Genomic DNA, 26,004 nt, shown 5'->3' on the forward strand with positions numbered 1-26,004 from the left:
AAAAAAAAAAAAAGAAAAACAAAGAACAAAGAGAATTATTGTGACACAGTTTGCGTTGTCAATATAATCCTCCTTCTCCTTAGCTTCGTGAAAATAAACGAAAGTTTGTTTTATTAAACGTATGCAACAATGAGAAAAAAAAAATAATTCCCATCGATAGGATAGGCAGGCTCGGAATGTGCATGCATGTTTCTTTTCATATACATATCATGCTTCATTTCTAATTCTAATCCGCTTGAAAGCTTCTATTGATACTAGCACGATGTAAAATGGAAAATGTGATTTCGTTTACTTGGTGGTTCATTGATCTTCGGTATGCATTATTTAACATGCAAGAACCTACGTTGAATACGCGTATCGACTGTCAACGAGGGATAAGACTAAAGTTGTTAACGTTAAGTCGCGTCGTAAATTAAGAATGCCGTTCCGAGACAGGATATATCGTAAAAGCGAGACCCGCTAGATAGTTCGTCGCTAAGGTTTAATATTCGCAAATTCTGCAGGAAGTTTGCCCACACATATGTAGCTGATCTCGCTTTGGAAGGAATTGAAGCAATTGACTTCGTGTAACACGCGCCTGTTTAAAACTATCCTCCTCTTCTCGTTGTCGTTTCAAGTTTTTACACCCACGCGGGTTCTTCCGTCGATAAATACCTTTATTTTTGAGGTCGAGACAAAATTGAGAAAAGAGATTGAAATAAAACGATAAGGGGCGCGGGCGAAAAGGAAATTTTTAATAATGATAAAAGATGATATTATTTTTCAAGATTTCGATATAAAATTTTTCAATGTTGTACATTGTTTTATCGAAGACGGTGGGTTGCACGATCGCAAAGTGAAGAAAATGAAAGTAAAAATATGTGTATGGCATGATCCGTGCGTGCATGCGACTTTACTATGTCTCTTCTTCTTCTTTTTCTTCTTCTTTTCTATTCCACCTCCACCACCCCTTTACCCCCCTTATGAATTACGAATTGCTGCTATGCTTTTGAGCAATGGTGCGCGAATGACGCAAAGCAAACTGTACATATATAGGTAAAGCCGGTCGGCTGAGTGACATCATTGTTATCATTTAGTACGTTTGTTCTTGTCGCTGAACTCCGCAGCAGATCCTCCCGAGGTCCCCGAGGACCAGAGGACACAGGCCACTGATCAAGGTGAGTTTCAGTCCTGTAATGTCCTTTGGGGTAATATTATCGCATTTCTTTTTTTCGTCTCTTCTCGAGTATCACTCGTAATAATAGAATATTAATTTCATGAAATTCTCTACATTATCTCCATCTTTATTTGCATATAAATATATATGAATATATATATATATATATATATATATATATATATATATATATATATATATATCTTTTTTCTGGATTTTTTTTTTAAATGAACATTTTTTATGAACGATAATCCAGGCAATTTATTGCGACTTTTAGTCGTAATATATTCCATGTATATATGTAAATATGTAATTTGTTCAAAATAACAAATAACTAACAAAAAAGTGTTGAGTCCTTCGAATTTTAATATACTACGTAATCTCTATAACTTCATTCACATTATTTCAGTACTCAAAGGTAATTCCTCGCCTGTACATTCGAGGCCTACGTTTAGCGATAATCCAGCCGATACCAAAGAAGAAAATGATGGTTTGTTTCTTCTTGAACACGCATTTATCATTTTTATATTGTTTAATTTTAATAACACAAATTTTTATAATGCATCAGCGACTGATTGTATATCGGATAGACGATCGGTGTTGGAAGATCAAAGACAAAATTCACAAGAAAAGTTTTATATACCACAATGCACACCAGATGGTAGATATCATCGTGTACAATGTTATTCCGGTTATTGTTGGTGCGTTTATCAAGATACAGGAAAACCTATACCTGGTACATCTTCGAAAGACAGTACACCAAATTGTAATCCAGCACCTACACCTAGCAGGCCAATGAAGGGTATATATTTACTTTTCTTATTTAAAAATACGAATGTAATTTATTTCAAATTGTTTGCTTTTTCTTTTTTCTATTAGGATGTCCTGAATTGAAGAAACAAATTTTCCTACGAGACTTGATGGATTTAATGCAAAAGAAAATGAAAGCGTCTAGTACGGATTCGAGCGAGATAACAGCCAACTGGCAGGCTTCCAAAGAAGAACAAGTAGCCACGTGGCACTTCGTAATGCTCGATAAAAACAAGAATAAGGTGTTTAATTAATTTTTATTTATTATTTGTCACGATATATCGCTAATAATAACGTACGTTTATCTTAATGAAATCTTAATTATAGATTTTAGAAAGAAAAGAATGGAAGAGCTTTCGCATCATGGTCTCCAACAATAGATTGCTTCGTAAATGTGGCAAAAAATTGCCTAGGTATTGTGATATTAATAATGACAGAAGAATCAGTATGACGGAATGGTTGAGTTGCCTGAATGCTCAACATCCGGTAACAGGTAAGTTTTTCTATCAAAGATATTTTATTTTAACAAATGATAATTTTTTTTATTGTCTCAATAATATATTTATTAGCTGAAAATCCGGAAAAATCATCTACAAGCAAGCCAAAGAGGATGGGTCCTAATCCATTGGATCAATTTCTCAATGATGACGATTAATAGAAACCCTTTGTGATATATACATTATCATTTAATCTATGCAATGTGAAAGCATTGTGATAATTTAGTATTATTCAATCATAGAACTTATTTGAAAATAAGATTGAAAAATTCGAAAAGTCATTTATTAATTTTACGTTATTATTCTACTTCGTATTTGACGATGAACATGAATTTCATCTATTTTCCATACATAATGTTATCAATCGTTGGTAATCTATTAATGGGATAAAGAATTATTTCTTCATTTTTCAATTATTACTTTATCCGAGATATTCATTTTAATTACTTTTAAGGGATAATTGAATGTAAATCAAAATAAAAAAACATTGTATATATAAAAATCAATTGTAATTTCAACGATAAACAACAATGGTAAATTTGTGAATATATTTTTGTATACTTGTCTTAAAAATATAGATACTGTTCGTAATATTATTCCAATAGTATCTATGTAAATATCCAAGATCTGCTTTTATTATCATAAAAGATAAGATGAACACAGAAATGTAAGAACCGAGAAGATTCGAATGTTTATCTCGATTCCATTATTAAAAGTCCGACAATCCATATTATGGTACAATGAATCATACAAGAGTTTTTACAAATACAATTACACGCCAGATTATATATTAGTACATTAGATTAAGGACTGTGATGAGTCTTAATGTTAGAGAATAAAACCATAAATTTAAACGTACTTTATACGTTTATATAGATCTTTAAACTCCATTGTTTAATTTATATTTGAATACGTATGTGCGTCTTGCTTGGATATAAGAGCACAGGTATGTGTGTGTATGTATGTATGTATATATATATATATATATATATATATATATATATATATATATATATATATATATAAATACAAAGAATAATGCATTTATCAGATCATAATTACGTACAAAAGATAACAAATTTATATGCACACGCTCACGCATACGTATACACATACACACACAAAATTTAAACAATTCTTTTACGCTCAGTTTCATGTAACACTTTTATAACCTAAACAATTAAATTTTATTCATAATTTCACTTGATAAACACATAGTGGTATCGCTAATATGTATACATATATTACATTTTTGTATAAGCTATTATACATTATATCCTTATAATGAAATCAACAATTATAGAGAGGTAACGATGCTAAACAGAGGGTATAAAATATATATACAATGTTGTTAAATAACAGGCTAAACGAGGAGATAAAAGGGAAAAAGATACTGCTAGAGACATAAACAGGATTCAGGAAAAACAGAAATATAATAGAAAACATATAGATCTAACAGTATATGATAGAAAAGAAATTAAACAAAGAGAGAAAGAATTATTGGCATTTCTTATAGATTTAAGAACACCATTTAATACAGTAAACAGGGAAGTGCTAAGAAAGTTAATGGGAAAGACAGGAATAAGGGACCTGATTTAGAGAAAGAAAGAATTTAAATAGAAATAAAACACAAGATAAAAATAGTTTAAGAGAAAAGTCAGAAAAGTTCTAAATAAATGAAGAAGTTTTGCAAGGATGTCTCATGAAACCAAATCTTTTTACAATACTGATTGTAGATTTAGAAGAATTATTGAGGAAAAGATAAGAAAAAACGGATAGCATGTAAAAAGAAACTGAGAAAATGAGAAATTCGAAAGGAAAAAATTGAAATTGTACGACAAAAGATCAAAAATTATTAGACAGGAAATAATATTGAGAAAGTCAAAATATTTACATATATAGAGGAAAAGAAAAAGTTGAAACCATGGCAGGCACACGTCGAAGAACGTGGTTACAGTCAAATAAGAGTAGAAAAGCAATTGAACAAAGAGAAGAAATTGAAAACAATACTGAAAGAAAAGTATGATAGAAATAGAATTACTGGAATAAAATATAAACTACCAAACCATATCACAAGATATAAAGTATCATGCGTACTTTAAAGTTTAAAGTATGCTTAAAAGTACCAAAGAGTTCCTTTTAGGAACATTGTATTAAACGAAATTAGATTAAGTTTATTTTAAGTTAAAAAAGACTGTAACTAATTTATGAGTTATAAGATTAATAGTCTTTATGTTTGTATTTTGTAATATCAAGTCTTCTTTCTTGGCTTATTGGGCAATAATGAATAATATTAAATATATTATATTCTTATAAAAAAGATTAAAAAATAAAAATGCTATAGGATGCATTCATTATTACATATGCTACTCTTATTAATTTATTTAGAAAACTCGATCTTGATATCCACTATCGGCCATACTTGAACTAGGTTTTGTCGGACCACCTGGTACTTGATGATGAGGATGTCGCATATGACCTGGTCGTCTTGGTGGTGCTAGATATTCAAACATACTTTGGGTATGTTGTGCTAACATTTTACTGAGATCACAAGGCATTGGATCAGTCCAGAAGAAGTCGTGATTTAAAGCAGAATCAGAATCGTATCTTTTACTTGGATCAAGGATAAGAAGTTTATCCAACAAGTCACAGGCGTAGGGATCTTTTAAATATGGCTTCAGTCTATCTTTAACCTAAAAATTAAAAGATAAATTAATTCAATAAAATCTTAATAAATTACATATATCTTTTTATTTATTGAATTATCTCAGCTTACTTTTCTTTTCTGGCCCTTGGGTAGATCCATTTTATTAAATAATTCTAAACGTTCTACTCCTGGCCAAACTTCAGTCGTTATAGAACCACATAATTGTGAAATTAATATTAACTGTTGTTGTTCTGTATTACCTTGCATTATAGGCGATCTTCAAATTAATTAGAATAATATCCACACTTGTTAATACATGCACGCATAAACTAATTTAGAATATCTTTCATATTTTATTAATTAATTTATGAATATACCTTGTCCACATTTCAGCCATTATACATCCGGCACCCCATAAATCTACTGGTGGGCCATAATTTCTATCCCCTAATAATAACTCCGGAGGCCTGTACCAAAGAGTAACAACTCTATTTGTGTAACGATTTGGTTGACCATTCTTACTAGTGCTAAATGCTCTTGCTAAACCAAAATCAGCCAGTTTCAATATGCCATTTTTTGTAATTAAAACATTCGCAGCCTTCATATCTCTATGTAAAATCTGGAAGTAGTTGATTAATTATGTAATTCTCATTATTTGATATACCTATATCATATCATTTCTATGTACACTTACCTTATTACTATGAATATAATACAGGCCATTTAACAATTGCTGCATAACCTTTTTAATTTCTCCTAAACTAAATTTAACATTTACATTGGATAACAAACCAGCAAGATCATGTTCGCAAAAATCAAATACGAGATAGAAAGTAGACCGATATCGATTGTACTGTGTCGCTGCAAAAGTTTCTAATTATATTTTATTCACCTTGATGTACATAAAGTAAACGAAAAAGTATAAAAAAAATTTCTTACCTCTTGTTCTACAAATTTCTATAAGATTCACTACATTTTCATGTTTCAATAATTGTAATATTCTTATTTCTCTTAGTGCAGTTATAGGAAACTGAAAAAAGAAATAGGATAGTATTTAATAATACTTTATAAATTCTGAAAATACAGAATTATTTATAAATATACTGATATGTTTTGTTTTATATACTCATTTATATGGCAGAAATAAATTTAATTTATTTATTTATTCATACAATTACACGAGTCTATAAAGTAGAAATTTATAAAAACAATAACATAAATAATATGTTGACAATTTATTAACATATTTTAACTCTTTGCAGTCAAACTTCCAAGACATTCCCAACACAAAGCGCTTTTACCTCGTTAGTTGATATTAAAACCGATATCAATAAAAATATTTGTTTATATATTTACCTCATTGAAATTGAAAATTTTAAAGAAAACGATATTTTCTGATATAAATGTTTATCAAGAAATTATTCTAAGAAATTATTGGTAGAAATAAAAAAAAACGCGCATTCTAAATATCTACGGCATTTTTTCATAAAATAAAATATGATGAACCCAAAATGTTCTCTTTCTATACATACCCCTTCTTTCTCATTATCCATTAAAACTTTTTTCATAGCTACGAATTTTTTATTAGTTTTTTTATCCCTCGCTTTAAACACTTCTCTATAATTCAATAAAAAATGTAAAATATTAAACTTTTTAATGAATACACATAACCTAACCTAAAGATTGAAATAACAAAATAGAAATTTTACCCAAAAGTACCCTGACCAATTTTCGCGACTTTTTCATATTTAGAAGATTCATCGCAATGAGGAAACTCAAATTCTTCGATATATTTTTCTTTTTCTTTTGTATTCATATTGTTTGCTCCAAACAAAAAATAATACAAAACATTAATTCACAACAATCCTAACACTGATGTTTTGATGTATAACTATAGCTTTAAAAATTTAGTATTACTTGTAAAGGGAACCCAAGTTTCCCATAACCTTTTAATTTGTTGGACAAAAGTAGTTAATTCTGATTCGTCCGTATGCTACTTCCGGTTTATTAAAGACAATTTATTAATTGTAAAAAACTAAATTAATTTTTAACAGTAAAAAACTAATATAATCCTCTATTTTTTACAATAATAAAAACTAAAGGATTATATTTATGAAATTAATTAATTATTATGTATTATCAAAAATTGTCAGACACATTCTTTGATTATATGGCTTTATTATATTTCATTATTCACCATAAACTATTCATAATTTTTTATTGTACAATATGAAGTGCAGTAAAATATTCGATTTAGTTAATGTGCAATTATTTATGGAAGTAAATATTTAACGTTAATGGAAATAAATATTTAATATTAATAACAGTATTATAATTTTTACAATAGGCCTTTTAGGTATGGGTTGGTATAAATTTTGGCGCCATAAGTACGGTACAATAATTTGTGTAGATATATTTTTAATTTATTTGTAGTTGGTTTATATTGTTTGAAAACGTACAAAATAGTGTAATTTTTATATAATATATTGTATTGATTATGTGTAATATTTTAACAAAAGTGAATTTTTAATTTCATATAATTTTTAATATCGTCCTTGAAAAAAAATTTGTTTTAAGTATATATAAAAGGTTAATATTTTATTTTAGATTACCAACTTCTTTTATTTAAGTATGTCTCTTATATATATAATATTAAAAATGATCTAAAAATGACCATAATAATGTGCACAATGTAATTGTATAATATATCAATATAAACAAAATAATTGTTTTGTTTCAGTCAAACGAATTACTAGTATATCAAGAATAATATCTAGAACTCCTTGTAAGACTTACAAACGACCATTTACAGTCTGTGTAGAAGGTAATATTGGATCTGGGAAAACTACATTTTTAAATCATTTCAAAAGTTATGAAAATACAGTTGTTTTACAAGAACCAGTTGAATTATGGCGCGATGTTGCTTGTGTAAACCTATTAGTAAGTCATCTTAATATTATTAATAGAGTGTCAAGAATATGTTTTGACAATATGATATTAATTTAATAATTACGTTTTTAGGAACTTATGTATAAGGATCCAAAGCGTTATGCTTTCATATTCCAATTTAATGTACAATTAACAATGCTTCAATTGCTTACTTATAAGACGCAATTACCTTACAAAGTTATGGAAAGATGAGTTTACTCTGCAAGGTTATTTATAGAAAACATGAAACGTAATAAAATATTACAAGACATTGAAGTTGTAGTATTAGAAGAATGGTTTGACTGGTGTATAAAAAATGCTAACATAGAAACGGATTTAATAAGTAAGATTGATATAAATCTATTTTACATTGAGATAATAAGTAAATATTTTAACTTATTTGTCACTTATTATTTTTATTAATCAATACTATTTTTTTATTATCTAGTATATTTAAGAACCAGCCCAGAAATTGTTTACCAAAGAATGCGTATAAGAGCTCGTAAGGAGGAAAATTTGGTGTCATTAGAATACCTGAAACGTATTCATGAAATACATGATGAATGGCTACTATACCAAAGCTTGTTCTCTTTGCCAGCACCAGTTATTATATTAGATGGAAATAAGAGTATTGAAGAGATGGTAGTTGAATTTGAAAAATGCAAAAATAAAATTTTTACTCAACGAAAAGAAGGTGAAAATTAAATAATAAGTACAACTACCGTAACCGTATGTTAAAAAAAATAAAAACAGTAGATATGTAAGTAAAATATAATTATTCTATTTTATCATTTAATGTTTAATATTTTCTTTTTTGTTATAAATATATAATATAATATAAGAATGCAAATTTTAATGAAAAATACAATCTCCATTTTCTCTTATTAAATATAAGCATTTAAAAAAATCTCGATTTCATTATTAATAGTACGACAATCCATATTGTGGTACAATCAATCATACAAAAGTTTTTACAAATACAGTTTTACAAATACAGTTTTTACACGCAATATCATGTATTAGTACACCAGATTATGGACAAAGATGAGTATTTTTGTTAGACAATAAAATTATAAATTTACATAGAACTTTATATTCCATTATTTAATTTATATTTAAATGCGTATGTGCGTCCTGCGTGGATATGAGAGCACAGTTGTGTATATATATATATATAAATATATATATATATATATATATAACGTACAATATACATATATAACAATTTTATAACTTAAATAATTAAATTTTATTCATTATTTTATTTAATAAACACATAGTGGTATCGCTGACATGTATACATATGTTACATTTTTGTATAAGCTATTATACATTCTATCCTTATAATGAAATCAACAATTATAAAGAAGTAACGATGCTAAACAAAGGGTATAAAATATATATACAATGTTGTTAAATAACAGGCTAAACGAGGAGATGAAAGGGAAAAAGATACTGCTAGAGACATAAACAGGATTCAGGAAAAACAGAAATATAATAGAAAACATATAGATCTAACAGTATATGATAGAAAAGAAATTAAACAAAGAGAGAAAGAATTATTGGCATTTCTTATAGATTTAAGAACACCATTTAATACAGTAAACAGGGAAGTGCTAAGAAAGTTAATGGGAAAGACAGGAATAAGGGACCTGATTTGGAGAAAGAAAGAATTTAAATAGAAATAAAACACAAGATAAAAATAGTTTAAGAGAAAAGTCAGAAAAGTTCTAAATAAATGAAGAAATTTTGCAAGGATGTCTCATGAAACCAAATCTTTTTACAATACTGATTGTAGATTTAGAAGAATTATTGAGGAAAAGATAAGAAAAAACGGATAGCATGTAAAAAGAAACTGAGAAAATGAGAAATTCGAAAGGAAAAAATTGAAATTGTACGACAAAAGATCAAAAATTATTAGACAGGAAATAATATTGAGAAAGTCAAAATATTTACATATATAGAGGAAAAGAAAAAGTTGAAACCATGGCAGGCACACGTCGAAGAACGTGGTTACAGTCAAATAAGAGTAGAAAAGCAATTGAACAAAGAGAAGAAATTGAAAACAATACTGAAAGAAAAGTATGATAGAAATAGAATTACTGGAATAAAATATAAACTACCAAACCATATCACAAGATATAAAGTATCATGCGTACTTTAAAGTTTAAAGTATGCTTAAAAGTACCAAAGAGTTCCTTTTAGGAACATTGTATTAAACGAAATTAGATTAAGTTTATTTTAAGTTAAAAAAGACTGTAACTAATTTATGAGTTATAAGATTAATAGTCTTTATGTTTGTATTTTGTAATATCAAGTCTTCTTTCTTGGCTTATTGGGCAATAATGAATAATATTAAATATATTATATTCTTATAAAAAAGATTAAAAAATAAAAATGCTATAGGATGCATTCATTATTACATATGCTACTCTTATTAATTTATTTAGAAAACTCGATCTTGATATCCACTATCGGCCATACTTGAACTAGGTTTTGTCGGACCACCTGGTACTTGATGATGAGGATGTCGCATATGACCTGGTCGTCTTGGTGGTGCTAGATATTCAAACATACTTTGGGTATGTTGTGCTAACATTTTACTGAGATCACAAGGCATTGGATCAGTCCAGAAGAAGTCGTGATTTAAAGCAGAATCAGAATCGTATCTTTTACTTGGATCAAGGATAAGAAGTTTATCCAACAAGTCACAGGCGTAGGGATCTTTTAAATATGGCTTCAGTCTATCTTTAACCTAAAAATTAAAAGGTAAATTAATTCAATAAAATCTTAATAAATTACATATATCTTTTTATTTATTGAATTATCTCAGCTTACTTTTCTTTTCTGGCCCTTGGGTAGATCCATTTTATTAAATAATTCTAAACGTTCTACTCCTGGCCAAACTTCAGTCGTTATAGAACCACATAATTGTGAAATTAATATTAACTGTTGTTGTTCTGTATTACCTTGCATTATAGGCGATCTTCAAATTAATTAGAATAATATCCACACTTGTTAATACATGCACGCATAAACTAATTTAGAATATCTTTCATATTTTATTAATTAATTTATGAATATACCTTGTCCACATTTCAGCCATTATACATCCGGCACCCCATAAATCTACTGGTGGGCCATAATTTCTATCCCCTAATAATAACTCCGGAGGCCTGTACCAAAGAGTAACAACTCTATTTGTGTAACGATTTGGTTGACCATTCTTACTAGTGCTAAATGCTCTTGCTAAACCAAAATCAGCCAGTTTCAATATGCCATTTTTTGTAATTAAAACATTCGCAGCCTTCATATCTCTATGTAAAATCTGGAAGTAGTTGATTAATTATGTAATTCTCATTATTTGATATACCTATATCATATCATTTCTATGTACACTTACCTTATTACTATGAATATAATACAGGCCATTTAACAATTGCTGCATAACCTTTTTAATTTCTCCTAAACTAAATTTAACATTTACATTGGATAACAAACCAGCAAGATCATGTTCGCAAAAATCAAATACGAGATAGAAAGTAGACCGATATCGATTGTACTGTGTCGCTGCAAAAGTTTCTAATTATATTTTATTCACCTTGATGTACATAAAGTAAACGAAAAAGTATAAAAAAAATTTCTTACCTCTTGTTCTACAAATTTCTATAAGATTCACTACATTTTCATGTTTCAATAATTGTAATATTCTTATTTCTCTTAGTGCAGTTATAGGAAACTGAAAAAAGAAATAGGATAGTATTTAATAATACTTTATAAATTCTGAAAATACAGAATTATTTATAAATATACTGATATGTTTTGTTTTATATACTCATTTATACGGCAGAAATAAATTTAATTTATTTATTTATTCATACAATTACACGAGTCTATAAAGTAGAAATTTATAAAAACAATAACATAAATAATATGTTGACAATTTATTAACATATTTTAACTCTTTGCAGTCAAACTTCCAAGACATTCCCAACACAAAGCGCTTTTACCTCGTTAGTTGATATTAAAACCGATATCAATAAAAATATTTGTTTATATATTTACCTCATTGAAATTGAAAATTTTAAAGAAAACGATATTTTCTGATATAAATGTTTATCAAGAAATTATTCTAAGAAATTATTGGTAGAAATAAAAAAAAAACGCGCATTCTAAATATCTACGGCACTTTTTCATAAAATAAAATATGATGAACCCAAAATGTTCTCTTTCTATACATACCCCTTCTTTCTCATTATCCATTAAAACTTTTTTCATAGCTACGAATTTTTTATTAGTTTTTTTATCCCTCGCTTTGAACACTTCTCTATAATTCAATAAAAAATGAAAAATATTAAACTTTTTAATGAATACACATAACCTAACCTAAAGATTGAAATAACAAAATAGAAATTTTACCCAAAAGTACCCTGACCAATTTTCGCGACTTTTTCATATTTAGAAGATTCATCGCAATGAGGAAACTCAAATTCTTCGATATATTTTTCTTTTTCTTTTGTATTCATATTGTTTGCTCCAAACAAAAAATAATACAAAACATTAATTCTCAACAATCCTAACACTGATGTTTTGATGTATAACTATAGCTTTAAAAATTTAGTATTACTTGTAAAGGGAACCCAAGTTTCCCATAACCTCTTAATTTATTGGACAAAAGTAGTTAATTCTGATTCGTCCGTATGCTACTTCCGGTTTATTAAAGACAATTTATTAATTGTAAAAAACTAAATTAATTCTTAACAGTAAAAAACTAATATAATCCTCTATTTTTTACAATAATAAAAATTAAGGGATTATATTTATGAAATTAATCAATTATTATGTATTATCAAAAATTGTCAGACACATTCTTTGAGTATATGGCTTTATTATATTTCATTATTCACCATAAACTATTCATAATCTTTTATTGTACAATATGAAGTGCAGTAAAATATTCGATTTAGTTAAGGTGCAATTATTTATGGAAGTAAATATTTAACGTTAATGGAAATAAATATTTAATATTAATAACAGTATTATAATTTTTACAATGGGCCTTTTAGGTATGGGTTGGTATAAATTTTGGCGCCATAAGTACGGTACAATAATTTGTGTAGAAATATTTTTAATTTATTTGTAGTTAGTTTATATTGTTTGAAAACGTACAAAATAGTGTAATTTTTATATAATATATTGTATTGATTATGTGTAATATTTTAACAAAAGTGAATTTTTAATTTCATATAATTTTTAATATCGTCCTTGAAAAAAAATTTGTTTTAAGTATATATAAAAGGTTAATATTTTATTTTAGATTACCAACTTCTTTTATTTAAGTATGTCTCTTATATATATAATATTAAAAATGATCTAAAAATGACCATAATAATGTGCACAATGTAATTGTATAATATATCAATATAAACAAAATAATTGTTTTGTTTCAGGCAAACGAATTACTAGTATATCAAGAATAATGTCTAGAACTCCTTGTAAGACTTACAAACGACCATTTACAGTCTGTGTAGAAGGTAATATTGGATCTGGGAAAACTACATTTTTAAATCATTTCAAAAGTTATGAAAATACAGTTGTTTTACAAGAACCAGTTGAATTATGGCGTGATGTTGCAGGTGTAAACCTATTAGTAAGTCATCTTAATATTATTAATAGAGTGTCACGAATATAATTTGACAATGTGTTATTAATTTAATAATTACATTTTTAGGAACTTATGTATAAGGATCCAAAGCGTTATGCTTTCATATTCCAATCTAATGTACAATTAACAATGCTTCAATTGCATACTTATAAGACGCAATTACCTTACAAAGTCATGGAAAGATCAGTTTACTCTGCAAGGTTATTTATAGAAAACATGAAACGTAATAAAATATTACAAGACATTGAAGTTGTAGTATTAGAAGAATGGTTTGACTGGTGTATAAAAAATGCTAACATAGAAACGGATTTAATAAGTAAGATTGATATAAATCTATTTTACATTGAGATAATAAGTAAATATTTTAACTTATTTGTCACTTATTATTTTTATTAATCAATACTATTTTTTTATTATCTAGTATATTTAAGAACCAGCCCAGAAATTGTTTACCAAAGAATGCGTATAAGAGCTCGTAAGGAGGAAAATTTGGTGTCATTAGAATACCTGAAACGTATTCATGAAATACATGATGAATGGCTACTATACCAAAGCTTGTTCTCTTTGCCAGCACCAGTTATTATATTAGATGGAAATAAGAGTATTGAAGAGATGGTAGTTGAATTTGAAAAATGCAAAAATAAAATTTTTACTCAACGAAAAGAAGGTGAAAATTAAATAATAAGTGCAACTACCGTACCCGCATGTTAAAAAAATAAAAACAGTAGTTATAAAAAAAAATATAATTATTCTATTTTGGCATTTAACTGTAGAAAATATTTAATATTATTTTTTCTTTTGTTATAAATATATAATATAATATAAGAATGCGAATTTTAATGATACATACAATCTTCATTTTCTCTTATCAAATGTAAGCATTTAAAAAAATATATATTTTTGATTTATAATGAAAATATGTTTATTTTGAAATTGATAGATATTTTGAGATTGTTCTCTTTTTTGCTATTTAATATCTTTTATTAAGGCTCTTCACTATTACAAATACATGGAAAATCTTTCTTTTCATATGACTAACCTTAAAAAATGTCTACTTTCGATAATTTTACAATAATTTAAACATTACACGGTTCGTTACATGCGTTAAATAATTTAAATCTATTATTTCAATACAATTAAATTTTGAATATGCAATAGCTGCCTTCATCTAATATTAACGAAACAAACTTTTTATTAATTTTGATAATTACCGCGTTAATTTTCTTTTACAATTTGAAATAATTTTAATATAAAATTCCAATACTTTAAAAACTTAATCTCGGGGTAATTGACCTTGAATAATATAAACATATATGGTCTTTTTATTAATTTAAATATTTAAAGAACATATTTTTATATTACACGTGTCTTCAATAATTTATACAGTTTCTTATTATAATAGCGATACTAATAATTTCGTTTTTGTTTTATTTTTTTAGAACATTATTGCAATTGCACGCGTAGCAATGATGTAATCGAACTTTTTTTTCTCTAAAATAAAAATATCGCGAAGTAGAAGCAGCATTTGTTTGTTCGCGTTTCGCGATTTAAACAGCAAGTGTTTTTGCATTATAATGCAATTTGCGTACAATGCAATTTGTTAGAGTCAGTATAATATATTCAGGAAAAATAATTGCTTTTTAACAGTCGCATAGACTATATTTATAAAAGATAGTAGAGTACCGCGAATTAATTTCAGAGATCTTTAAAAAATAACTATTGCGTAATAGAGTCAGTGCATCATTGAAGAAGATCTCGACCAACTTTGATGTCGACCTACCTCATTCTCAATCAATTACAAATCATCCACCTTCAATTTCGATCTAAATCGCGGACGAGCCTTTTGGAGCCATTGCGGAACTTTTTAAGTTTCCTTCTATTAGGGATTTAGTTTTATTTGCTCGAAAATTCGATTAAATTACCTTGCGATTACGAATTTTAGAGTAGAGTCACCGTTAGCCCATAAGTCTCCGGATGCAGTAATTTCCACGTGGTTAGACCTCGGTTGGTATTACTTATCATATCTAAATTATATAAAGCAAGTACTATCAAGCGAATGGCTGTATATTTCAATGGAAATAAAGTTATGTTTTGATTGTTATTAAAGTAATATGTAATATATAAGTATTCAATAATTATTATTTTTTGACAAAATAATCAATAAAATTATCAAATGAGTTACATGACCATCATGAAATGCATTTCTTTACATTTCAAATAGATTTTTAATTATTGAAAAAGTTCGAATATCAATTTATGCACAAAAACGAGCAGGTTAGTTCATGGAAACAAAATATACATTACTCAAGTGTATATATGAAAATGTGTAATGAGGTTAGGCGTTTCGTTTTTTTCACTTAAGATTTCAAAAGGCGTTCCTATACGAAATTTATTTTCCACGAAAAATATCGAAAACTAAATTTACATTAACAATAAACACAAGTCTAATTCTTGATTGATCGTAATGAACTCATTTTCAAAGTCTCATTTTAAAAATGAAAGTTCACATATAGAGAGGTTTTTTTGAATTTTTAAACAATTTTTATTTTTATACATTATTTATTTTCGAAAAGCCAGCATTTTTAACACAATTTTTTTTCTTTTCAATGAATATAAAGCTTTTTCAAAAATTATAATCAAAAGAGTTATAATATCAATATGAAAGAAACATAAACGTAATTTATTGAAACATGATTTAAATAACTCTTTATTAATAATATTTACGATAAAACATTAGTAAAATAAAGTAACTAGATCACAGATCCGGTAAAACTACGATAACTTACTGTTACAGTAAATTATAAAACATAGAGATTTTTTTAGTAAAAATATCTCATTAATCTTTGATAAAAATAAAATACGTACATATAAAATATAGTATGAGCATAGAATAGATATTACAAATATATCATATATATATATCTTTGATGAAACTTTGTCCATTAAATCAGACTTATATTAATGTGGAATTGTAAATTAATATAAAAATATATTATACTAATAAGTTATTCCTTATTCGACACAACTTCGCATTTATATTTACAAATATCACATATCATTTTGTTATGATCATTTCGTACGTGCATTGGCTAATCGTTCTGCACAATCATACTCTTGAGAAAGCCATAAAACTTGTATTAAATTTCCAATGTGCGCGTCTTTCGCGTTAGCTTGTTTCCAATCTAGAAGTAATTGATATATTACCTGAAAAACAAATATATATTTTTGTTAGAGAAAAGAATTTAATGAAAATAAATAATAATAGTAATAATAATAATAATAATAATAATAATAATAATAATAATAATAATAATAATAATAATAATAATAATAATAATAATAATAATAATAATAATAATAATAATAATAATAATAATAATAATAATAATAATAATAATAATAATAATAATAATAATAATAATAATAATAATAATAATAATAATAATAATAATAATAATAATAATAATAATAAAAATAAAAATAAAGAAATTATTTTTCATAAAGGCTTACCTCGTCTATGCCTTCATCTCGATAATTTTCTTCGAATTGTTCGATTTGACCGTCTGAATAAAAAAGTCTTTTGGCGACATCTTTCCAACCATGACCGAGATGAGTTTTTATCAGGAACATATCTTCAAAAGTGATTTCGTCATAACACCTGGTCAACAATTCGACGTTTTCCGGCATTAATCGTGATTTGGATTTTGACCAATTAGCATCTGTCGGGACAGACTTATTTGTCGAGAAATTATTAATATTACAAATATAACTAGTCCTTGCTCCAATTTTTACTCCATTCGAATTAACGATATTGTAATTGATAATGTTAGCCGATTGTGCTGTAAATAAAAAAACATATATTTTATATGTACATAAGAGAAGTATCAATTTACGTATAATAGTTTAGGACTAATTCGATGATGTTTCAACGTCATCACAGCAACAGATACTATTATCGATCCTTGAAATATACATTAAGTAGCTGATGTCACTATCGGTTTTGTTTGCATGATTAAAGGATTATATTATCAGGATAATCTGCTGGTGGTCTTATCGAATGTTTAAATAAAAGTATGGATAGTCGTCTGAACTGTTATCGAATATATCATGACTTTTTTAAACGTTTAGCACAACTTTTATATTCATTAAAATAACATTAAATACGCATCACTGGCCTAAATATTATCATATTTATCGTACTAATTACTTTCGGTTATTCATCTATCTGTTATAAAGCCTATTAATTATTTACTCTTAGAAATACAATATCATCTTAATGAAAAGCAAATGTTAATAAATTTTACGATGTGTCGTACAAATAATCTAACTAATGTTTTCAATGCTAATTTAAATTCCACGAAATTGAACGAAGCACGAGGTAATAAAATTCAAAGAACAGATATTATATATTTGCCATGTCTGCCTTGCTATCTTTCTCTTTTTTCTTTTTTTCTTCTCTCTTTCTGTCTCTCTCTCTCTCTCTCTTCTCTCTCACACACATACAACACAGAGAGACAGACAACTATATATACATATACGATTAGAAGAAAATAATTAAAAGGAAAAATTGTACGTGTATATTGCAAAGATGATTAAATATAAAGAAATTAATTTAAAATTATTTTGAGAGAGAGGGAGGGAGAGAGGGAGAGAGAGAGAGAGAGAGAGAGAGAGAGAGAGAGAGAGAGAGAGAGAGAGAGAGAGTGAGAGAGAAGTTAAGAAGAAAAATATTTCACGCCATTTTTGCATTCTTATTCAAACAGGTGATAACAAAATAGCGTAAACTTACAAGATTTTGCCGTTCGAGACTTTGTTTTCGTCTTGACGTTCGGTTTTTTATATTCCTTGAAGCCATTCATCGAAGGTAAATCATCGCTAACGCCAACGCCATCGCCATTGTACTTGTCGTTGTCATTGTTATCAAGACTTCTCCGTCCTCTAGGAGGAAAATCAGTGGGAGTAATGGGCGTAGTACCACCGTTTGGTGCAGACTTTTGTCGTTGGAATGAAGGATAACTTCCTTTCACATGTTCTTCCTTCGATATCGGTTGCCTCAAAAAAGATTTCCTCTTTGTATTTTCTTCGTCACTTGAACGCAAATTATTCGTGTGACCTTCGATTGGTATTCTTGGTGGATCGGGTTTTGCGTCAGTCGTTAATAAATGAAATCGTCGTGAGAGATCGGATAGTATCGGCATTCTCAAAGAAACACGGTACGGTATCCTGTAGATAGAAAAAAAAAAAAAAAAAAAAAGAAAGAAAAAAATATCAAATATTTTTTCTTTATATATGTATATTTTTTTTCAATTGATCTGTCCATATTTTTATTTATATTTTATATTTTATATTTTTGAAATGAAATTTTCATCTACGATAACTTTTGAACAATTCAATTCGTTTGTTCGATCGGATCTACAAAAAAAAAATCTTATCTCCAATGAGAATTCAATTTATTTAACACGAAGTATAAATTGAAAATGGCCAATAAAATTGCGTTAACTAATAATTGAGCCTCAATAATTATTATACTTAACGAAGAGAAGCATTAATAAAGTAAAATATCGATAAGCAAAAGAGTTAGAAGCTTTCGATGATTACTCATAACAAAAAGAGAAAAAAAAAGTAGAGAGGAAGAGAGAGAGAGAGAGAGAGAGAGAGAGAGAGAGAAAGATTAGAAGAGAGGGAGAGAACGATTCATACGTCAAGAAACTTTTTATCATTGAACATCGTCCTTCACTGGTGTCGTTTTTTTACCAATCACGTTTTTCACGAATTACATGACACGTTTCATATAATACTTATTTATATATGTATGTATATATGTACATACATGCACGTGCTTTCAAATAATCACCTTAACGTCAATAACATTTAGTACATATATATATATATATATATGTATATGATAAGGATCTTTATCGATTTTTATTACTCTTATATATATGAATTTTGTTTAATCTTTCTCTTTAAAATTATTTATTAAAGGTATGTTCAATATTTCTTTCATTAATGTATATATTTTTCATTTTACGTTCGATGTCGATGCTCTCGTACAAAAAAAAAACTTTATAAATTAAATATTTTCTTGCAAAATTGTAAATAGAAAAGAAAAAAAGAAAGAAAAGAACAAAATACGATGTTATCGTTTTGAATCAATTCATAAAGTACATATTCATTTCGAAATTCAAAGATTTCGTATTCGAAGCTTAGACCGAATATATTCAATGGACCGAAATATATTCTTTCTTTCTATTTCTCTCTCTCTCTCTCTCTCTCTCTCTCTCTTTCTCTGTCTCTCTCTCTTTCTTTCTTTCTCTATCTGTCTGTCTGTCTTTTTCTCTTACGTATCTATGTATATTCTGCTAAAAAGAGAATAATATGATAATTTAGAACGTATTAAATGAACTCAATACATAAATATATAGTTGATAACAGTTTGAATATGCTGATTAAAGATAATAATAGCATAAAAAAAATGGTTCACTGACAACGAGACATTATCGTTCAAAATATATTGTATATGTGAATACGCCAAGTGACCTCGCATGATCTGGGTTTTCCGATGGTAAAACCGGTAAGCAATCATAGAAATGCTAATAAAAATAATAAGTATACTGTCAGACGGAACACGTCGAAAAGTCACGAAGGTTGGGCTCGTTCGTTCTTACTAATTTCTTTAATAATATTTCCCATGAAATAATAGCAGAAAAAAAAAGAAAAAAGAGGAAAAAAAATAGGATAATAAAAATAAGAGATAATAAAAAAAAGACTATAAAATATCATTCTTGAAATCTTTCTAAAAATATAACTTTATTACTCTTATTAAACAAAAGAAAAAAAAGAAATGGGGAAACATTTGATCTTGTGTAATTCATGGATCATTGCATAAATCTTGACTATAAAGATAATTAAAATGATTAATAGATAATTCGAATTCTTGGAAAGAATATTTATTGGCAGGTGTATTTTACAGTCACTTTTTTTTTTATTGAACTTCTATAAAAATGTTCACTTGATCAAAATTCTACTTCTCTCTTCTTTTTCTTTCCCTCCACCCATCCATCCGTCCCTTTCATCATATAAATTTACATAATCTAATTTATGCAAATGATTTTCAATGATTTTCTTGATTTGAATATTTTATATTATTCTGCAATATCTCGTGTGATTTTGATGAAGATTATCTTCGATCAAGGATCCCTTTATTTGATCATTATCCATTGTACTTACTTGGCCTACCAGAACGTGATTCATCATTAACAAAACTATTCGAATAAAAATTGTTAAGTGCAATCATTCATAAAATCTTCTTCACCGTACACTTCAAATATCTTTTTTCAAATTTACACATCGTTTTTATCATTACAATGATGATAATAATAATAATATAATATTATAGTGAAAATATACCTATCCTTTTTTATCTTTCATTTTTAACAATTTATTTATTAATTTTGATATTTTAATTTTTTTTTTTTTTTTATAAAACTCAATATCTATGCTTTTAAATTATGTATGCATTTGATAAAACAAAAGAAAGTATATATACTTAAAGCGACGTTAATGTCATCTATTGACAAAAATGAGAAAACTTTTTCTTAATAAAGCTAATCTTCCTTCTTTACATTCTTCATTCTAAGTATAAAAATATAATTTCAAAGATCTATATCGATTGCACAAAATAGTTATCAATGGTCAGAGATTTCCTGCAGATAAAACGATTTCCTTTCGCATTTCATTGTTATTAAAACTGTTATCGAACATACAACTCGAAGGTTTACAATAAAAATTATTTAGGATTCAAAATCGAGGACAAAAAAAATTTTATTCTAATCCTAATAATTCTAATGTAATAAATTATAATTTATAAAAAAAAGTCAAATAGTAACGAATAGTAACGAATTTCTAAACATTTAATTTGTTATATCATAATATTTTATAACTTTATATAATATATATATATATATATATATATATATATATATATATATTATGATTTTAAAAAAACTTGTTCTTAATTATATTTTTTTAATAAATTCTAATAAAATCGAAATTTTTTTAAAAACGATAAAATTGTTTTAATAAAAAAAAAAGAGAAAAAAGATATTAATAATCCTCACATATGTCGTTAAGATTTATCACAATCTGTTTGACCGACTGTACGATTGTTATTAATTAATTTCGTTCTGGAAAATAATGGAGAATGTACATAAGTACTTTCGAAAATCATAAAAAATAACTGCGGCCAACGACTTCAAATGTTATCTTCTCTTTGATACTAACGCATATTGCATCTTGTATCGTTCAATGTATTTATGGGTACAGCTAACTATGTGATCGATCGATCGTATCTGACTTACACAATGAAGAATTTCCTCGTAATCTAAGAGGAATAAAAAATGAATTTTAATCAGAGATTCTTGACTTATTCAATTCCTCATGGAGCATGATTAATAGTAATGAATTATTCGTTATCTCTGTATTATAGCTGTATTTGTTTTTTTCCGCTTAGATAAATGCATATATATATATATATATATATATATATATATATATATGTACATAAATATAATAATAATAATAATAATAATAATAATAATAATAATAATAATAATAATAATAAAAAGAGATAAAATCGATTTTATATCAAAAAATATTTTCAACACTAAGATCAATCAAAAGTAACATACATTATGCAATCATATACATTATATATGCATATATCTATAATATCAATCAAGTATAAATTCTTTATGTTATTAGCCTAACTATCATTTATATACAATATGATATATTTTTAAGAGGAAAAAGTATCTGACCAAAATGATTGGAAAACATAACATGCATATGTTTATCTCGTTAGTCTTTTTGTAGGAAAAAGGAAACAAAAAGGAAAAAGAAGCAAAGAAAGAAAAACTTATCTCGAGATCAATAAATACGATATTCGTCGCGTCGTGATTTATACAAATTACGGATAAACGAATCAGTTCTCCGATTATGTTGTCGACTAACTATACATGTTCGTACTTACCTTGTTATCACGAAAGTTACAAGCAACCTTGAATATCGATGTTATTAATAATTGTCACGTGAAATGATCGTTTTTGATAAGTTGTAATTCTTTTTCTAAAAATATGTCAACGAATAAAAAATAAAAACACGAATAGTGCCGGATCGTAGAAATTCGAATAAACGACGATAATCTTTCTGTTAACGTTAACACGACGCACCCACCGGTCGGTTGCGACTGAGCTACTAAAACATCACGCGCATACAAAAGAAAGAGAGAGAGCGAGAAACGGAAAACTCGCTGGTACGCAGTATGTTTGGTAAACCATATTAAATACACAGTTACTTTATCCGAGAATTAGCTAGCAGCGCGTTACGTCGTGAATTGTTACTAATCTGAATTTTTTACTTTCCCTCTTTATTATCGCATTCTCGACAGAGAGAGAAGAATCAATATTATGGGATTTGACGATATTTCTGGGAAGTCCTCGACATCTTAATTGATCTCGCTTGAAGAGACACATATGAAATTTGCGAAAGATTACGTTAATACATCATTGCGCGCGTAAAGTAGTTCCTCGAACGAATGACTGATTGAAACCGACGGAAGTTGCCGATTATACACGAAGATATTACGCATGCGCGACACGTACCCTCATCTTCGGCTTTTCCCGTGTTTCCCGAGTTCTGTTTCGAATTATTGTTACGTTACTTATCTTGGCGCGAATCTTTGTTTCACTATTTTTTTTTATCTTTTTTTCTTTCTTTTTTTTTCTTTTCTTATAAATGAATATTAAATCATTTTGGAAAATCGTGTTTGATAAATCATCATTATGACCTGAATGTATTATCGTTAGGAATTATGGAAGAAAAAAGATCCATCGGGAAATATATGATATCTGAACGTGCACTAACGAAACTTGAAACAATTAAAGATGCGTTAAAAGATGACATTTGTAATGCTGATAATAGATGGGCAGTGATAGGAAATAAGGTTAGGATATCTAAATTTTTCTCTTTGAAAATGATAATCATTAAATTTATTTATTCACAATTGAATAGAAAGCAGAAAGTGTAGATACAGATACAGAGACAGAGGAATCTAATGCAATGGATGTTGAGGAATCAACGGATACTATGAATACTACACAAATACCCTCAACTCAATTTTATTTTAGTCAGGCCGGGACAAATAATATTAAAGATATTAAAGTTGGAAAAGATATTGCTTTGCAAATATGCGACATTATTGAAGTTTTGTATGAGGGATTAGAGCGTAATAATGGAAAGCTAGATTTTGTTCATTTAGAAAATCTATCAAATAATGATCTTGTAAAAGTTTTCACAGATTTAGGTGAAAAATTAAGTATTAAAGGTATTTACAATTTATGTTTGTCGACTAAAGATGTTAATGCAGAAGAAGGAATTAAATATATGGGTCTTGTATGTACTCATGTTCTGTTGCCAAAGGTATTGGATGCTATTTATTATTCCCTGTTAAAAATAAATTCTGTAACTTATATTTTTATTCAGATAATTAAACTTGAAGAATCGTCAAGATTAATAACATCTGGAATAGGAGAATGCGTTGAAAAGTTTCCAGATGAAGTTTTAAAATTTATTTTTATACCTGTTCTAAATATTGATTTAAAAGATGCATCAATTATGAATGTTATCGTCAGTACTTTCCAACCTGAAAAAAGATCTATTCTTATTTCGTAAGTATATAAAATTATTCCTTTTATAATTTGATTTAGTTTATACTATATATTACAACTTAAAATATTATTTTTATTTGTTTAGAGAATATGTGGAAAATGCAAAGGAATTAAAAGAATGGCATATATCTATTTTAGAAATTTTGTTATCTGTAAAAATAGAATCAAACATACATGATAAATTAATAAGATTATTATCGGGAAAAGCAGTTTTCTTTTCTACAAATATCAAATTTAGCAAATTGCTTTTGTCTTTTTTAAAAGCAAATCGAATTACATCAGAGGAACAGAAAGATTTACTGCAGGAAATAATCGAAGTCAATGAAACTTTGTTTAAAAGACCTATAGAAAATATTTTGAAAAAGATGTAATTAAGTTATAATCTGTAAGATAATTTTTGTATTTTATAAAATTTATTATAAAAACCGTGTTGTTACTTTTATATTGTGATAATCGTATATCTATATATATATTATCGAATTGCATTTAATATATATATATATATATATACACACGCATGCACACACATATATGTAGTAATGCTTTGCTGTGGTTGGTGATATAGTGCAAGCATGGCTGAAGAATTGTCGGGTGTAACTATAGTAATATTTATAGCAGCTGGAGTTTTAACAATTTTGTTATTATTCATTTTTGCTAAACGACAGATAATGAGATTTGCTTTGCGTTCACGACGCGGACCACATATTCCTATTGGGCACGATACTAAAAAGGTATGCGTATGTTTAAGGTTAGAAATTTGTATTTATCTAATACCAATTTAAAATAATATGTATTATAGTCACTGAAGAGAGAAATCGAAAGGCGTATAGAAGTAATACCAAGAATTCAATATGAACCACAACTTATAAGTGACTCCAGATATATCTTAACTCCTGGCAGTCAAATTCCACCACATTATTATAGATTGAAAGCCGTAGATGATATTAAAACTTTAGGTATGTATATTTAGTAATTAAAAATATTAATACAAATTTCATCATGTGTTTTTATCAATACAGAAGCTGAAATTACAAAATATGACAGTTGCTTAAAAAGGCATCCATCTGAAAACTTAAGAGCATATTTATTATCGACCCTTGCAACACCGTTAAATGGAAGTGGTCAACGTTTGATTCATCAATTTTGTGATTTGTATGAACATGCAAAACATGATCCAACAGAATTTGGTGATGAAGAATATCAAGTATATACACGTTTATTTCTTAAATTAATGGATGCGTAAGTACATCATTAATTTATTGAATAAAACAAGAATTGATGATCAGTACTTTGTTATAATTCTATAATATTGATTATTAATGATTTTTAGAGCACGTCTTTTGAAGTCTTATCCAAGTAGTAAAAAATCCAGTCCAAGCCGTACACCTATAAAGAAGAATATAGAAACTAAAAGGAATATATTGGAACCACGAATGCGTTTGCCTGAAGATCAGGTGTTAACAGGGTCAAGACCAAGCACCTTAACAGTAATGGCACTAGATAATAGTGAAACATCTGTTTAGCATTATGAGAATCGTCACATACAACATATGTGACGAGTGAAATGTGTATAT

General features: G+C 27.3%; 6 protein-coding genes and 1 pseudogene across 18 annotated transcripts in view; 4 read left to right on the plus strand and 3 right to left on the minus strand.

Moving 5' to 3' along the window:
* LOC124424319 (SPARC-related modular calcium-binding protein 2) overlaps positions 1-3,040 on the plus strand; it is a 10,973-nt gene extending 7,933 nt beyond the window's left edge. For 5 of the 7 annotated variants that reach the window (XM_046963211.1, XM_046963206.1, XM_046963212.1 and 2 more), the window contains 6 exons: positions 1,077-1,157; positions 1,566-1,646; positions 1,725-1,958; positions 2,036-2,208; positions 2,294-2,459; positions 2,536-3,040. In XM_046963211.1, coding sequence (XP_046819167.1) covers positions 1,077-1,157; positions 1,566-1,646; positions 1,725-1,958; positions 2,036-2,208; positions 2,294-2,459; positions 2,536-2,621 — 821 coding nt within the window. In that variant the 3' untranslated portion in view covers positions 2,622-3,040. The remainder of the gene's footprint in view (positions 1-1,076; positions 1,158-1,565; positions 1,647-1,724; positions 1,959-2,035; positions 2,209-2,293; positions 2,460-2,535) is intronic. The other 2 variants (XM_046963209.1, XM_046963210.1) reach the window with 2 other exon arrangements.
* A 398-nt stretch (positions 3,041-3,438) lies between these two features.
* LOC124424321 (cyclin-dependent kinase 9-like) lies at positions 3,439-7,028 on the minus strand. Of its 2 annotated transcripts, none has more exons than XM_046963216.1 (7): positions 6,820-7,028; positions 6,643-6,727; positions 6,050-6,140; positions 5,805-5,983; positions 5,488-5,729; positions 5,240-5,387; positions 3,439-5,156 (listed from the first exon to the last, which is right to left on the minus strand). In XM_046963216.1, the coding sequence occupies exons 1-7, from the start codon at positions 6,924-6,926 to the stop codon at positions 4,848-4,850; spliced, it is 1,161 nt and encodes a 386-aa protein (XP_046819172.1). In that variant the 5' UTR covers positions 6,927-7,028; the 3' UTR covers positions 3,439-4,847. The 2 variants fall into 2 exon arrangements, with proteins under 2 accessions (XP_046819172.1, XP_046819173.1); XM_046963217.1 differs by having other exon boundaries at positions 5,805-5,971; positions 6,820-7,024.
* Positions 7,029-7,468: 440 nt separating this feature from the next.
* Positions 7,469-8,798, plus strand: LOC124424340 (annotated as a pseudogene).
* A 137-nt stretch (positions 8,799-8,935) lies between these two features.
* Positions 8,936-12,650, minus strand: LOC124424266 (cyclin-dependent kinase 9-like). Of its 2 annotated transcripts, none has more exons than XM_046963066.1 (7): positions 12,458-12,650; positions 12,281-12,365; positions 11,687-11,777; positions 11,442-11,620; positions 11,125-11,366; positions 10,877-11,024; positions 8,936-10,793 (listed from the first exon to the last, which is right to left on the minus strand). In XM_046963066.1, exons 1-7 carry the CDS (start codon positions 12,562-12,564, stop codon positions 10,485-10,487), a joined length of 1,161 nt encoding a protein of 386 aa, XP_046819022.1. In that variant the 5' UTR covers positions 12,565-12,650; the 3' UTR covers positions 8,936-10,484. The 2 variants fall into 2 exon arrangements, with proteins under 2 accessions (XP_046819022.1, XP_046819023.1); XM_046963067.1 differs by having other exon boundaries at positions 11,442-11,608; positions 12,458-12,648.
* A 293-nt stretch (positions 12,651-12,943) lies between these two features.
* Positions 12,944-14,452, plus strand: LOC124424167 (deoxynucleoside kinase-like). 4 transcript variants are annotated; one of them, XM_046962840.1, is made up of 4 exons: positions 12,944-13,104; positions 13,489-13,688; positions 13,770-14,019; positions 14,125-14,452. In XM_046962840.1, the coding sequence occupies exons 1-4, from the start codon at positions 13,092-13,094 to the stop codon at positions 14,379-14,381; spliced, it is 720 nt and encodes a 239-aa protein (XP_046818796.1). In that variant the 5' UTR covers positions 12,944-13,091; the 3' UTR covers positions 14,382-14,452. The 4 variants fall into 4 exon arrangements, with proteins under 4 accessions (XP_046818796.1, XP_046818795.1, XP_046818797.1 ...); XM_046962839.1 differs by having other exon boundaries at positions 12,949-13,140; XM_046962841.1 differs by lacking the exon at positions 12,944-13,104 and adding an exon at positions 13,147-13,337.
* A 1,930-nt stretch (positions 14,453-16,382) lies between these two features.
* On the minus strand, positions 16,383-22,975 carry LOC124424166 (protein immune deficiency). The gene is made up of 4 exons (XM_046962837.1): positions 22,735-22,975; positions 18,493-18,926; positions 17,214-17,542; positions 16,383-16,907 (listed from the first exon to the last, which is right to left on the minus strand). The coding sequence occupies exons 2-4, from the start codon at positions 18,899-18,901 to the stop codon at positions 16,773-16,775; spliced, it is 873 nt and encodes a 290-aa protein (XP_046818793.1). The 5' UTR covers positions 18,902-18,926; positions 22,735-22,975; the 3' UTR covers positions 16,383-16,772.
* Positions 22,946-25,963, plus strand: LOC124424165. 2 transcript variants are annotated; one of them, XM_046962836.1, is made up of 9 exons: positions 22,946-23,016; positions 23,570-23,706; positions 23,775-24,182; positions 24,246-24,430; positions 24,516-24,797; positions 24,996-25,161; positions 25,230-25,386; positions 25,450-25,669; positions 25,761-25,963. In XM_046962836.1, the coding sequence occupies exons 2-9, from the start codon at positions 23,575-23,577 to the stop codon at positions 25,951-25,953; spliced, it is 1,743 nt and encodes a 580-aa protein (XP_046818792.1). In that variant the 5' UTR covers positions 22,946-23,016; positions 23,570-23,574; the 3' UTR covers positions 25,954-25,963. The 2 variants fall into 2 exon arrangements, with proteins under 2 accessions (XP_046818792.1, XP_046818791.1); XM_046962835.1 differs by lacking the exon at positions 22,946-23,016 and having other exon boundaries at positions 23,414-23,706.
* Positions 25,964-26,004: the final 41 nt, after the last annotated feature.

This window comes from Vespa crabro, chromosome 5, assembly GCF_910589235.1.
Source record: "Vespa crabro chromosome 5, iyVesCrab1.2, whole genome shotgun sequence".
Taxonomy (NCBI): domain Eukaryota; kingdom Metazoa; phylum Arthropoda; class Insecta; order Hymenoptera; family Vespidae; genus Vespa; species Vespa crabro.

Excerpts from the sequence above, each read along its gene's own strand:
- LOC124424167 (XM_046962839.1), top strand. The coding sequence starts at position 13,092 with ATGGGCCTTTTAGGTATGGGTTGGTATAAATTTTGGCGCCATAAGTAC. Across the intron at positions 13,689-13,769 it reads TTGCAGGTGTAAACCTATTA|GAACTTATGTATAAGGATCC; the intron begins GTAAGTCATCTT and ends TTACATTTTTAG. Across the intron at positions 14,020-14,124 it reads CATAGAAACGGATTTAATAA|TATATTTAAGAACCAGCCCA; the intron begins GTAAGATTGATA and ends TTTATTATCTAG.
- LOC124424266 (XM_046963066.1), bottom strand. The coding sequence starts at position 12,564 with ATGAATACAAAAGAAAAAGAAAAATATATCGAAGAATTTGAGTTTCCT. Across the intron at positions 12,366-12,457 it reads ATTGGTCAGGGTACTTTTGG|AGAAGTGTTCAAAGCGAGGG; the intron begins GTAAAATTTCTA and ends ATTGAATTATAG. Across the intron at positions 10,794-10,876 it reads CCAAGGGCCAGAAAAGAAAA|GTTAAAGATAGACTGAAGCC; the intron begins GTAAGCTGAGAT and ends TTTAATTTTTAG.
- LOC124424165 (XM_046962836.1), top strand. The coding sequence starts at position 23,575 with ATGGAAGAAAAAAGATCCATCGGGAAATATATGATATCTGAACGTGCA. Across the intron at positions 24,183-24,245 it reads CTCATGTTCTGTTGCCAAAG|ATAATTAAACTTGAAGAATC; the intron begins GTATTGGATGCT and ends ATTTTTATTCAG. Across the intron at positions 24,798-24,995 it reads GAAAATATTTTGAAAAAGAT|TGCAAGCATGGCTGAAGAAT; the intron begins GTAATTAAGTTA and ends TTGGTGATATAG.
- LOC124424166 (XM_046962837.1), bottom strand. The coding sequence starts at position 18,901 with ATGCCGATACTATCCGATCTCTCACGACGATTTCATTTATTAACGACT. Across the intron at positions 17,543-18,492 it reads GTCTCGAACGGCAAAATCTT|CACAATCGGCTAACATTATC; the intron begins GTAAGTTTACGC and ends TTTTATTTACAG. Across the intron at positions 16,908-17,213 it reads GAGATGAAGGCATAGACGAG|GTAATATATCAATTACTTCT; the intron begins GTAAGCCTTTAT and ends TTTGTTTTTCAG.
- LOC124424321 (XM_046963216.1), bottom strand. The coding sequence starts at position 6,926 with ATGAATACAAAAGAAAAAGAAAAATATATCGAAGAATTTGAGTTTCCT. Across the intron at positions 6,728-6,819 it reads ATTGGTCAGGGTACTTTTGG|AGAAGTGTTTAAAGCGAGGG; the intron begins GTAAAATTTCTA and ends ATTGAATTATAG. Across the intron at positions 5,730-5,804 it reads ATTATATTCATAGTAATAAG|ATTTTACATAGAGATATGAA; the intron begins GTAAGTGTACAT and ends AACTACTTCCAG.